Source organism: Melanotaenia boesemani, chromosome 6 (genome assembly GCF_017639745.1).
Source record: "Melanotaenia boesemani isolate fMelBoe1 chromosome 6, fMelBoe1.pri, whole genome shotgun sequence".
NCBI lineage: Eukaryota > Metazoa > Chordata > Actinopteri > Atheriniformes > Melanotaeniidae > Melanotaenia > Melanotaenia boesemani.
This window is the reverse complement of record NC_055687.1, coordinates 5,555,871-5,568,759: the sequence shown is the minus strand read 5'-3', so window position 1 is coordinate 5,568,759 and position 12,889 is coordinate 5,555,871. Positions and strand designations below refer to the sequence as shown.

The following is a 12,889-nucleotide window of genomic DNA, read 5'->3' as shown; positions in this document are numbered from 1 at the left end:
CATCTCAGCAATCTGGTTATCAACACCTCTCTATCCATGGAGTCTGGAGGATCAGGGATAGCCCCACATTCACCTTAGAAACACCGCGAGCATCCAGACATGGTTTCTGATTCTGGCTGCTAACTCCCAGAGTTTCTACACCACAGTGATGAGACAGATGTCTTTGTAACCAGCAGAGTCTCTGCTTTCATACGACAACTTGTTTGTCTGGTTTGCTTGAAATGGAGAAATTAGCAGAAGCTCTAAAGTGGAGGGAGCTGTTCTCGTGTTTTTCTTACATTCCTATATAATTGCTTTGGGTTTGATCTCTGTTTGGATGCCAATGCTTGGTAGAGTCTTCTAGCTGAGTTTCTCCCCCATCATGTTGCTATGCTACATGTTAGCGTTGCTGCATCCTGGTGTCTGCAAACATCTTCTGTACTGCTGGAAGCTCATGCTGCCTCCTGTTCAGTTGCTCTCATCAGGAAGAACCTAAGATATTAGCAAAATACTGTGGAATGATTTTCCTCTAACTACTGATATTAAGTATTAATAATCAATGGATCAATTCATCTATGTGTACTCGTTACTAAAAAATGGATAAATCCTAAATATTTTCAACAATGACAGAAAAAACATCACACACAATTGGCTTCATTTGGAGATCATTTCCTTTTTGTTTTATTAGAAACATTTACAATACATCTTGAATCTTGGAAAAATAACAAAGAACCAGAACTAACATGGCGCCGATACAATAATAATAATAATAATAATAATAATAATAAAAATGTCTCCAAAAAAATGTAATTCACAAAAAAACATGTGCTATAAGAAATAAACCTGCAATATCCACATGCCTCGTACAGGCATGGCACACTGTAACAGAGTTCAAACACTTCTTTTTTTTTTTTTCCTTTTTCCTTTTACTTTTAACATTTTTTTTATTTTTATTTTTTTTCTTTTCCCATCCATCAAAGTTGACTGTCAGCCACGGGGGGCTGCAGCGGCAACCCTCCTTCACTGTTCACAGAAACCAGAAACTAACGCCAGGTAATGCTGGCCCAAAAAACTAATGCACTACCACCACTATTAGACCGGTTATGAAACAACTCTACTGTGCTGGAAAAATTGGAAAACGCTACCAAAGACAAACTGTCAGACTGCGTCGGCCTCTTTGGAAAAAGGTTGAGAGTTTCACCAGCGAGCGCCACGTCAGTCCCCAACCTTTGCATGCAGCAGAAAACGTGCCATTATAGTCAAGTTTTTATTTTTAAAACCATATCAACTCTTCCAGAAACAGAACTTCAAGTTAATCGCTATGCGGTGCAAACAATTTTTCATTGCTAAACAGCTAGCTGAGTGTACGAGGTCCAACTTGGATATGGGGACTGAAATGGTCTTCGTCTGGCTCCAAACTCCCGTCAGCTTTCCGCTTTCTAAAGAGATGCCAACTATGAAAATCTACAGCGGAGAAACGGTCCAAGTGTGCCGAAGCTGCCGGCCGAGGCCGGACCTGCACCGCCTCTCCTTCCTAAATGACCATACAACATACATGCAAACTAGTACGGTAATGAATCAGCCGTGTGTGTGCGTGTGCATCTAGTTACATACATCTACACAGTGCGCTGTCGTCCACTCCTTGATGCCTTCACTTACACTTCTCCTAATTAACACATCAGGAAAAATGGATCGAAAAGGCTTTTTTCTTTTATTTAAAGCCGATCGCTCTCCGTCACCATGGATCGATCACAGGCTGAGTAGCAGATGTAGAAAATGTGTGATTGAAAGTGTTTACAAGTTACGTGGCCCCTTCAGAGGGTCACAGCTGCCTCATTCATTCCAAGCGTTGCAGTTTTTTAACGTTTTTGCTAAGAAAAAAGCGAGTTTAGATTACAGAGGAAATGAGTAATGCGTTTCAGTCAGTAACATGGGATTGGTTGAAGTGGGGAGGGGGGGGACTTTACAGCAAGCAGCACTGCACAAAGAATGCTGATGCAGGAAAAATATATAATTGAGGCACAAAATTGATGCTCTGTGACTAAAATATCTCCAAATTCTAAAAATATTATATTATTTTCTGTAATTATTCCATTGTTAATGCACTGATGTTAAAGTAGTGCATGTCTGAAGTTAAAATTTCAGCTATGGGAGACTCCTTCCAGCTGCAGGAAGCACCACGGACAAAAAGCCTCCATAACTTTCATAAATAAAACTTCTAAACTTATTTTCTCATTTTACGTATTAGTAGAAACTGACTTCCCTGTGTTTAGAAATATATTAACTTCTTGTCATTTTAATTAAAAAACAAAATGTCTTGAGGTTACTCATAAATATGTCGTTTTCATTTTTTTCATAAATAACATCCAGATACTGACTTTTTTCCTCTGCTTTCTATGAAATAATAACCCATGTTAGCAAAATAGATTTGAGAAACTGTAATATGTTTTTTTTTATTCATTTTTAAGTTACTTTCTATAAATGTACGTGGAAGAACTCAAATATAGACTACGCTGAAAACCTGTTGCAAAGTCTTTTTTTAAAAAAACAAACTTAAAGCTCACTTGTAAATTGACAAAAATAAAATAAGCATAAGGGGTGCATTAAGTTTTTTTTTTCCTTTTTTTGTCTTTTTTTACATTCAAATGCATTGCTTCAATGTGACTGACAGGTTGGTACAATTGCTTAAGTGCATCCATATAAAATAAGGATTTCCTATCACTCCTTAAAAGGGGTTCTACATAAATGCATTGACACCTTTCGATATTAAGAGAAGAAAAACATCTACCGTTACTAGAATAGTAAGCTTAATACAATATTGTAAATAATACTAAGAAGAACGTAATGATTGGAGTGTCACCGAGTCGCCCCGCCCTCTGCTGCTCCACAGATAGCATTTCATACTGCGCGAGCTGGACAAATGAAACTTAGCATACTCTTAAGAATCATAGTTAAACTATGCATTAATTAGTTAAACTACGTGGTAAATATAAGATTTTAAACTGATGTTTTACCTTAAGGTCTTAAAGCTTTTATACACTTCCGATATCAAGCTGATGAAATCTTTATGTGATCGTTACTTTTTTGATATAATCTTACTTATCGTACTATATTTTACTAACATGCAGTTAAACTTAACGCGGTTAATGCTTCTCTTAATGACATCGAGGAAAAAAAACTACATTTATTTCCTGTAAAACGCTGCCATGTTTAAACGTAAAGTAACCCCTCATCTTTGATATATGAAGTTTCCTCTTCATCGTAACTCATTAAGATTGGCCAAGTTTATCAAAAAGAGTAAGGAAGTGCCAGGATGTGCTCTGATCTGATCTCTTTGGGGAGAAGTAAGTCTGTTAGTGGCGTCTTTGCTGTGTTAAACTAATCTTACTACACCGAAACGTGATATGCCTTCATTTATACAGAGATCAATAAATTGGACTATTGGGAGTTCTTCCAGCTATGAGATCATTTCTTACTTCAGTAAACTCTAAACCAGGCGGATTTTTGATGGTAAAATAAGTTAAATCAAGCGATAAGTTAGCTCTTCTTGTGTTTTGTTCTTTGGCTAAGTTTGATCTTTTTCTTCAAAGTGATTATATATTAAAAAAAAACTAAAAAAAAAAAAACTGGTGCAACAACAAATATCAAATGAAGCCATAAAAATGTAGAAACATGAGCAACGTGTCTGCCCCGTGTGGATTTTTACCAGGACTAACGAGTGTGTGGTACAGTTAATCGACCTGTGTAGTCGCAGCTTCTGCTTCTCTTGTGTGTTTTGTTTAAAGCAAGCCCCGGAGACCTCCGCCTCGCAGGGCCAGCCCTCGCCGCTTTTACTCCACCTGCTCGTTTACACTTGACTGGAGCACAATGAGCTTCCTGAAAGTCACAGAAACTGCAGTTTCATCGTTTCAGTTCTCTGAAAAGAGGGAATCCTCAAAGTTTGTGGAGTAAAAAAAAAAAAACAGTGAGTACCTGATGGACGTGATGAGGATTACGTGACTAATTAGCTGCACCTCTGACATTAATCCACGATAAAACCGAAGCAAGACACAAGTTTAATGGTATTATTCTACTAGAATATCATCTATAGAACTGACTCTGTTTTAATGTCCCAGTAAAGTCATTTTTATTGCTTTTAATCGTGATAAATAAAAACGGAACTTTTTCTGTAGGGGGAGGTTATTAAATATTTGAGTTTTTAACTGGAGATTGGACCTATACATCAGCGGCTTCATAAAAGGATATTCATTATTATGTTTGATATTGTCTGGTTAATTTTTAAGCTCTATATTTGGATGAAACACTAAGTTAATTAGTTTAAATAATATTTCTTACACGTATGGATCTATCTAATATACTATTATAAGGATGATGGGACGCATATATAAAAGATTTGCTCTCCCTCAACTCTTTTTTGAGTTATTTATGCTAAAACATCGACAATGACACTTTGAGATTGTTTAAAAAATAATCAAAACCTCACTTTTAAGCGGGCCTGTGTCTGGCTTTTCCTAACTGATACACGTACTATATTTACAGAGTGCTTTCCCATAAAGTAGAATACTCATTAACTTATACAGAGTCTAAACTGGGAGAATCTCCAATAAGCCCTCTCTTCATTAAACCAGTGCAAAACTAAAACAAGAAACTAAAAATGGTCGATAGCATTGAATGAATGGATGAGAGGTCTCCCAAATTGCCACTATTGATAACAATAAGAACCACCATAACACACACACACACACACACACAAATGATAGGGAATCCTTATGTGCATGTCGTTCAGATTCTGTGAGATATATTTCACCATCAGTGGTCGGTTTGGTTTTTATCAAATGCGTGTTTTGTAATAAGGTGCTTTATATTTGATGCAATGTGTTTTTAAGAGCCTAATGTCCTGAATGCCTCTAATCCCCACCCGAACAGTTTGATTCACATTCTTCTTTTTTTTCCAAAAATAAGTACTTAAAAAAGTTTGTTTTTAGGGGAGCGGTGCTATCAAAAGGCCAAAGTTGCTACCTTTCATGCCAAAAAGCAATGGCGATATTTAGTAAAAAATGTTAAGGCGAAAAACAAAAATCAAAGATACTAAGTTCAGAGCGCAGCGTCGTAGCTGCCTTGAATGTGACGTCGAAAGCTTAAGCCAAACCACTGTGCAATTCCTCATCTATAAAACCCTAACTCTTCTTTTTTATTTCTACTTTGTGATATATTTCAGGGTATTTTTTGCAAGTGCAGTGCTCTCCCTGCAGTCCACGTGCAACATCCGCCGCCTGCTTCATACATATTCTTGTTGTATTTGTAAAGGAGGGGCCTTTTTTTCTTTTTGGGCCTAGATTTGTATTGTTGTATTGTTAAAAGAGAAAAAAAAGGAGGCAGAAGCGGAATTATGGTTTGGAGAGGCCTGCTGAATCACGGGAGCCCCGTCTCTGCTACACATGGCCCACATGTGACAGCAGCTCCCAACTCGCTCAAAGACTAAAATGATCAATAGAACCGCTCGGTCTGCAGGGGTCTATTTTTTTTTTCCATCGAGCAGACTTCTCTCTTTCTCAAGCCCCAAATGAACCCCCCTTCTCTTCACCTCCCTCCCGTCATTCAACAGCTTTAATCCCTACCCCCCATCCGTTCCTCTAGCCCTCTGAAATCCCCAGGCTGGGGCTAAGGCAGACGCAGAGGGTGTGTAATTTGATTCAGCATGAGTGCTGGTTAAATGGGGCGTTTCCTCTGCTTTCCTGTCAATTACAATTGTCTGATTTCATTCTGAAAGCGATGTATGTGTTTTGGTTGTTTTGGGAGGGGGCTGCTGCTGCCGTTAGCTAAAGCCGCAGAGTCCAGATTGAAGGGGGCAGTTGCAGGATGTCCCATACAGTAGGTGAGGAGCCGCAGGGGGCTTTGTGGAAATTTCAGTCTGTCCTAAACAACGCAAACCTAATGTCAGGGTGGTGCAGTCTGGGAGTGAAAAGGAGGGAGAGGAGGGGAGGGGGGAATCACATCATGCACCATCCATGATATCTTTGTCATGTAGGTGGATATCTCCAAAAACATGGAATTTAAGTTTTCTCCATTTTTGGAGAAACACATGTGCTGCCAAATTAAGCTAGTCTTTCAAATCTGGTATGTTTTGGGACAAAAGATCCCCCCCTTCCTCCCCTTTTTCTCCCCAGTTGGGTTAGAAAAGGAGAGGAAAAGAAGGGGGGTCCTGTTGGGCCCAGCTGCATCCAGCCCCCTCAATGCTTGGAACAGGGGGGTGGGGCAATAAGGGGCTCACCCCGTCTTCCCCCTCAGACAGCTCCAGAGTCTCCACACGGTCCGCACCTGGACCAGCCCATTTGCCTAATTATCAATGAGTGGATCCAGGCCGTGTCCGAGCTCTCCGCGGCCCACGCCGCTACCGGGCCCAGACAATGCGCCTCAAAAGCAAATGATCCAACTGTAAGCTACAGAAAGGAGGGTGTAAGGGGGGGGGGACGGACATAAAAGCCACTCCCAAAGAAAAGAGAGAAAGAAAGAAGGCTTGGTGAGACCTCCAACTCAGGGTCACAGCCACAGTGTGCCATGAAACACCTGCTCCTGTACAGCTTTGCTAATTACAGGGAGACAGCAGGCCCCTCGCTGCTCGCGCGTAATGCTGTTAGCGGTGGAGACCAAGGAGGAAGGATTACCCACCCTGGTACGTAGTTTTTTACTGCACCAACTATTATAATCTGCTGCTGATTCAGGAAACATTTTTACAGGTTTGTTCAGCTTCTGTCCACACATTAACTCTCCTACTTATTTACAGGGCACACCTCAGAGAAACGCTTGTTGACTGGAGGGGAGGGGGGGCGCTCCTGCTTTGTCCTACATTGTTCAACGTCCATGGCCAAATGACCGCACAAGACAATAAAGCGTGGTTAAGGTGGCTTTGAGACAAGTCCATCAGGGAGAGGGGGGGGACGGATATCAAGAACTTGCCAACTGGACGAATTCCAAGGCTTTTGGTCTCACAAATTAAATCAGAGCTTTAAGCCAACCGAGGGTCCACATGCTTTTCAAGTGCCACGAGCAGCAAGCATTACTGAATCTTTTCAAGCAAACTGCAGTGACCAAAGTGTAATCAATGGCTCCTGGAAATGGCCTTTAAACAGCCGCCTATCTCTGTCAATAACACCAATAAAATGTAACCAGGTCCTAGAAATAATCATCTGTACGTCCCTTTTAAACGTGATCTGGTTTCTAAGACTCTAAAGGTATCGGAAGGAAACAAAGATCTGCCTTTTTTCTTCTTCTTTCTCCTCTTTCTTGTGCAGATCCTTTGACTGGAACCAAACTATTCACATTTCATTTAGCCAAAATATTTTGGACCAATTATATCAAAACACAATCACAGTAAAACTGGAAAAGGTTGAATTCACCCCTCACATCTGCTCCTGAAATTTCAAGGTATGATTGACAATCATATTTTAGACCAAGATGATTGTAAGGTGCAATGAAAAATTATTCCTTTTCCTTCTAAACAATATTGACTTTCTAGGTCAGTCAGGTGCAGATTGGGTTCCTCAACAATCATCTTCCTCCTTCAATATAAACCCACTTCATGGTAAAATAAAAAATTTGAATAATAAAATGTTCACATTACTGTCTACCCCTGCCTACACTGTGATTCATGAATGAAAAACAGCAGCAGTCAAAAAACTGAAAATGCAAGGTACTATACTTCTCTTATAAACAAAACTTTTATAAAATATATATGCATATATATATAAAAAAGAAAAACTTAAAAATATTTCTTATACTTTTTAGTAAAGCAAGCAGGGCCTTCTAAAATATCTGCTTGATTGTTTTAAAATTTTCTGAAAAACAAAATGTGTAGTATAATAATAATAATAATCATAATAACAGTAAATAATTATTGAACAAACACTGAGAAAACTAAGAATAAAAACTGACGTGGTTCCTTAAGAGAATATTCGGATGGCCTGTGTGACCTGGGTGTGGCACACGGGGCACTCCGGGTGGTTGAGCTCACAGATTCGGATGGCACACTCCATGCAGAAGAGGTTATGGCCACAGGGCACCAAGGCAGCCGTCACTTTGCTCTCAAAGCAGGTCATGCAGTCCCGCACGGTGGCCGGGGGCGAGTCCGGCACCGGTAGACGGCCTGGGAAGCCCTCGCCGGCGGAGGTGGGCTCGCTGTGGGCGCGGCGGGCCTGGGCGTGAGGTGAGCCGGCTACGGGCACGATGCTGGTGACTGAAGAGTTGTTGGTGGTCCCGCCGCCGCAGGACTCAGGTAAACCGGGAGAGAGTCTGGTCAGGGGCAGCGGGAGGCCTCCGAAGCTTTTAGAGCGCTGCTGGGCATAAAAGGCCACCTGTTTGGGGTAGTCGGGGTCTCCCCAGCTCTGGGTACCCTCCGATCCAAAATAAGAGCAAGGCTTCTCTCCAGAGCTGGAGAAGTTACCCTTGCTGTAGATGCCCCCTCCCTCTCCACCTCCTCCGCTACCCCCTCCAACCATGGCATCTGAGAAGTTCTGGCGGTAGCTGCTGGTGAGAGGCTTGCGCTGGCCCCCCTGCAGCCCCCACACCTGCTGTAGCCGGCTTTCCAGACCACTGCTGCTGCCTGGGCTGCTTCCACCGTTGGGCCCCAGACAGTCGTTCTCATTGTTGTGGTCATGCAGGCCCCCCGTTCGAAAGGCGATGTGCGCTTCGATCTCCTCGCGGGCCCGCTCGGCGTTGCTCGGTGATCCGGTGATTTCAAAGACGGGATCGCGGTCTCGACTGGGGGTGACGATGTAGGTGCAGGTTTGCTGCTGGATGCGTTTTATGGTGGAGCCTTTAGGCCCCACCACCAGCCCCACGACACGATATGGCACTCTCACCTGAATGGTGGTCTGACCTGGCAGCGGTGTGGGCGGGGAGCCACTGAAGGACACCCCCAGCTTGTTGCGGGATGCCCGAAGCATGGAGAAATGCTCCGCAGCAGAGATGATTTCACGGCGGGCCAGCGCCACGTCCTCCTTCCGGCCAGTGATCAGAAACACCGGCTCCTCTCCTCTGACCGGGGTTTTGATGTAGGTGTTGGTCTTGGCCCGCAGGGCTTTGATCTTGCAACCTGCAGAGACACCAAGAAACATTTTTAATATTTAAACACGAGACAGGGGCTACTTGCAGGAACTCTAACAGAATAAACCCCAGCCATCCTTTGCTAGGTAACTTATGCTGCAGCTTTTCTAGCTGATACTCAGAGTAAATATCATGATTTATGAGCTTTGAAGCACTCTGTATTGGAGTGTTTAGCGTGCTGTTTTATTCACTCTAAATAACAACTTTATCCAGATTATGAATATACGTGCATGGTGCAGGGGTGCTGGCCAGCTCAGATCTGGCTGTTTTTGAGAGCTATAACGGACGCTGCCGAGCAATTACTCTCTGACCTCTCCTTGAACTTGCAAGACAATACAGTCAACCCACATATGCCTCATTTGGGGCCATTTATAGCTCCCCATCAGTCCTGTTTTTGACCATTGTGCAAGATTCTCGTCTATTAAATGCTTTTACGACAATTTCCTAATGCGAGTGAGTGCAGGTTAATGTCATTTTTATGACAAATTATCTGACATTGTACGAGGGCAAAACAGGAGATATATAGAGTTTCTGTAATTATTTAGAACTGCCAGGTACATCTGAGGTCAAGAAGGAGAAGGGAAGAAAAGAAAAAGACAAGCAGTGCTGTTTATATTGCATCCCATCAACAATGCATTAAGCATCACACGGGTTAGCTTTCATTCATTTATTCAGGCAGCTTCCTCATTAGGATTTCCACATTTATTGACCGAGTGCCTTTCTCATCTCGGGTGCCTCTTAAAGAGACCAGCACAATTCTTTGGACAACCATCCTTGATCTCATTGCAGCACACAGCATGTCACAGCTTTAACCAGCAGAAGATACACAGCAGCAGGTATCACCATTTGAAAACACCTGAAGCAAAGCAAGCTATCTCCCTGATGCCACCACACAGGCCCATTGTTCAGAAACACTTCCCAGGAAGCAGCAAGGATGGTGATACTCAGAGGGGTTAGAACTGCTCGTGCCCCACTTCTGAGTATGCCCTCTAAGGCCACTGCCTGGTAATAGGCTAATAGATCTGCTCATGATACAGGCACATAAGGAACAATCAAGCTGTTTTAAATTTTAATGAGCCTAAAATGACATCTTAATAAGAGAGTTATTTATAAACAAAAACAGGAAAGGGTGATTTAATCACAAGCAGAAATTAAGGTCACTGGAGAGAAATTTATTTTCAGCAGCTAAACTGTACAACACACGAGTCAAAACAAAGCCACGCTTTCTGCTAAGAGCTCCAGAGGAGGCTGCAAGAGCAGCCTCAGCAATCAATGCCTGCAACTCTGATGGGAGAGAAGGAGCAATCATACGCATCATGACAGGAAGCTCCGGTTGCCAGCTTCACCAGACGGGCCATGATGCGTGGTGCTGAGGGGAAGGGGGTGGTGTCTGTGGCGCCAAGCAAACGAAGGGGACCCGAATCACCTCAAACTCAAATGTAGCTGCACCGGATCCACCCTGTCTGTCTCCAGTTATCCCATTAAAATTCAAAACTTACACTTAGGAGTAACAAACAGGAGCTGCAGAGGGAGGAGGGGGTAAGAAGCCATTTCAGCTTCCCTGGACTGCCCCAACCCCACCTAGCCTTCTACCTGCCAGTAGCATTATCGAAAACATGTTTTTGTTTGGAGATAAATTAGGATTTACTGATGGAACCTCACCCACCCTGCAGTCTTTGTGCTTCACCCCCCTCCTCCTCCCTCTCATAACAGACAACCATGTGGTTATTGAGAGTGTGCATTGAAGTGGGAGCCCCTTGTGTTGAGCTCCTAGGCGTGACTCTCATTCAGCTTCAGGTTCAACTCAACAGTTAGGGGGGGGGGGGGTTTACATTAACACCACCCAATCAATAAACTCCTTTAGTGTCCTCTTCCTTATTTAGATCCAACTTGTGTGCTTAAAAAAAGGGAAAGAAACGGTTTTAAAAACGGATTGCCACCTCCTGGTGCAACTTCTCGCTGAGTCACCCTTTAAGACCATCCCATGTGCCAAACGCGCCCCTCCCCTTCTCTCACACCTTTGTTTGACAGCTCCTGTCACTCAACTTCACCTCTTTGTCCAACAAAAACCCCCAACTTGAAGAAAAAAAACTATCCTTAATCTGCTTTGTTTGGGTTTAAACTTTCCAACTCCCACAAAAAAAGGTGACCATCCCCACTCTATTGTCCAATTGTGTCACTGGGCCACGCAGTGCGCAACGTAAACAAGCTGGATAGATTTGCAGAAGAAGAAAGGGGGGGAAGAGAGGTGGATAAAAAGAGAGATCAGTCAAAGCTGAGCCCAAAAATGTCTCATTTTGGTTTTATTGTGGGCGATCAGCTCAAAAAAAGTGAAAGACATTCCTCTCCTCGCCAGCTGCACGTTGCCTTTTTGAACAGTCTGGCGCGTCTCAGACGACAAAGGAAGCAAGTGGCTCTCCCTGCTCCAGTGTGTCTGTGCGCTGACATTGATGGCGTGGATGTAGAATAATTCGCCCAGGAGGGGAAACGGGGTGCTCAGTCTCTCTCTCCTACTCGTGTCTGTTCACAAATTCACACCAAAAATAAATAGAAATTCATCAAATATAAATAAATACGTAGAAATAAATGAAGACAAAGCGAGCGGGTGGTTTCAGGGTGACGACGAACACACGGGAACTTGCAACATTTGTAGCAGGGAAAAAAAGTGGGAGGCTGATGTCTCGGGGGAGTACAAAAAGCACACACACACACACATACACGCACACACCACTCCCTTTTCTTTGTCAAATAACACCAGGTAATAGTTTGAGAACAAAAAATTAAAACAAAGCGCGCAGGAAAGCACCGAGCTGTTGGTAGGAAAGCATAAGTTTGCAGGGGAGGGAGAGGAGGGGGAAATAATTTGCAAGCCAGCGGTTTTACCTTGTCTCCCCACTATTTCGGCCACATGTTCAGAGCTGGGCACTGGGACGCATTCTGTTATGTTGCAGCCTCGTCCTTTCGTCTCACTTGAGGAGCTCTCGTACAGGGCGCACAACTTGCTCTTCCCTTGCAGAATCGCCGTGTCCCCTCCGCCCCCGACGCTGTTCGTGTGGTTGTGGTGGTTGTTGTTATTGTTACTCCGGTCCTGTACTCCTGTTGTTGGGGCTCCGCCGCCGTCCTCGCCTTCCCCGAGCCCCAGCAGAGACAGCTGGCCCAGCGCGACCCTGAGGGCACGGGAGTCGTCCTCCTCCTCGTCGGGCGGCACAAGGAGACCTTCGCTGCCGAAGCCGGAGCCGGCCAGATCCCCGCCGTAGCCCCCATTTTTCTCCATGATCCCTGCTAGAACCAGCAGGCTAGGCATGGCTAACAAAAGAGTGTGTGAGACAAAGACAGGGGAAAGAGACTGGAGAAACAGCACCCGTGCCGCCTCCTCCTCGCCCCCTCCTCCTTGCAATATACCCCCCCTCTCTCTGCGCTAGTCCCTCCCATAGACCGCCCCTCTCTCTCTCTTGGTACAGTAGTCTCTCTCCGAGCTCTTGAGTAAAAAACGGGACGCAAGGCCGTCTGCGCGAGAGATGGGGCCGGGCGATGCGTTGCTCCACCCAGTCTGGTTTACACAGCTTCCCCTCCTCGCCGAGACAAAACGAGCCGCCCTCCCGTTTGTACCATTCCGTCTCAGGTTCGCAGAGCATGTGGCAGAACACATCAAGCCGCCTCCCGTCTCCTATAGAAAAGAAGGGGGAAAAAATAATGAAGAGTTTCGCTCCGGCGCGCCGCAGTCGCAGAAACGCAGACGCGGTTCGTGCCGCAGCAGCGGCAGCAGCAGCAGCATCGAGAGCCGCATTCCCCCCCACCCCTCGACTTA

At 44.2% G+C, this 12,889-nt stretch overlaps 1 protein-coding gene across 1 annotated transcript; it reads right to left on the bottom strand.

Annotated features, from left to right (window-relative positions):
* Positions 1 to 873: 873 nt before the first annotated feature.
* On the bottom strand, positions 874 to 12,445 carry mex3a (mex-3 RNA binding family member A). Its single transcript, XM_041987122.1, has 2 exons — positions 11,965 to 12,445; positions 874 to 9,070 (listed from the first exon to the last, which is right to left on the bottom strand). The coding sequence occupies exons 1-2, from the start codon at positions 12,383 to 12,385 to the stop codon at positions 7,920 to 7,922; spliced, it is 1,572 nt and encodes a 523-aa protein (XP_041843056.1). The 5' UTR covers positions 12,386 to 12,445; the 3' UTR covers positions 874 to 7,919.
* Between the last annotated feature and the right edge of the window lie 444 nt (positions 12,446 to 12,889).

Coding starts and splice junctions, on each gene's coding strand:
- mex3a (XM_041987122.1), bottom strand. CDS start 12,385: ATGCCTAGCCTGCTGGTTCTAGCAGGGATCATGGAGAAAAATGGGGGC. Junction 9,071..11,964: donor CGAAATAGTGGGGAGACAAG/GTAAAACCGCTG, acceptor GTGTCTCTGCAG/GTTGCAAGATCAAAGCCCTG.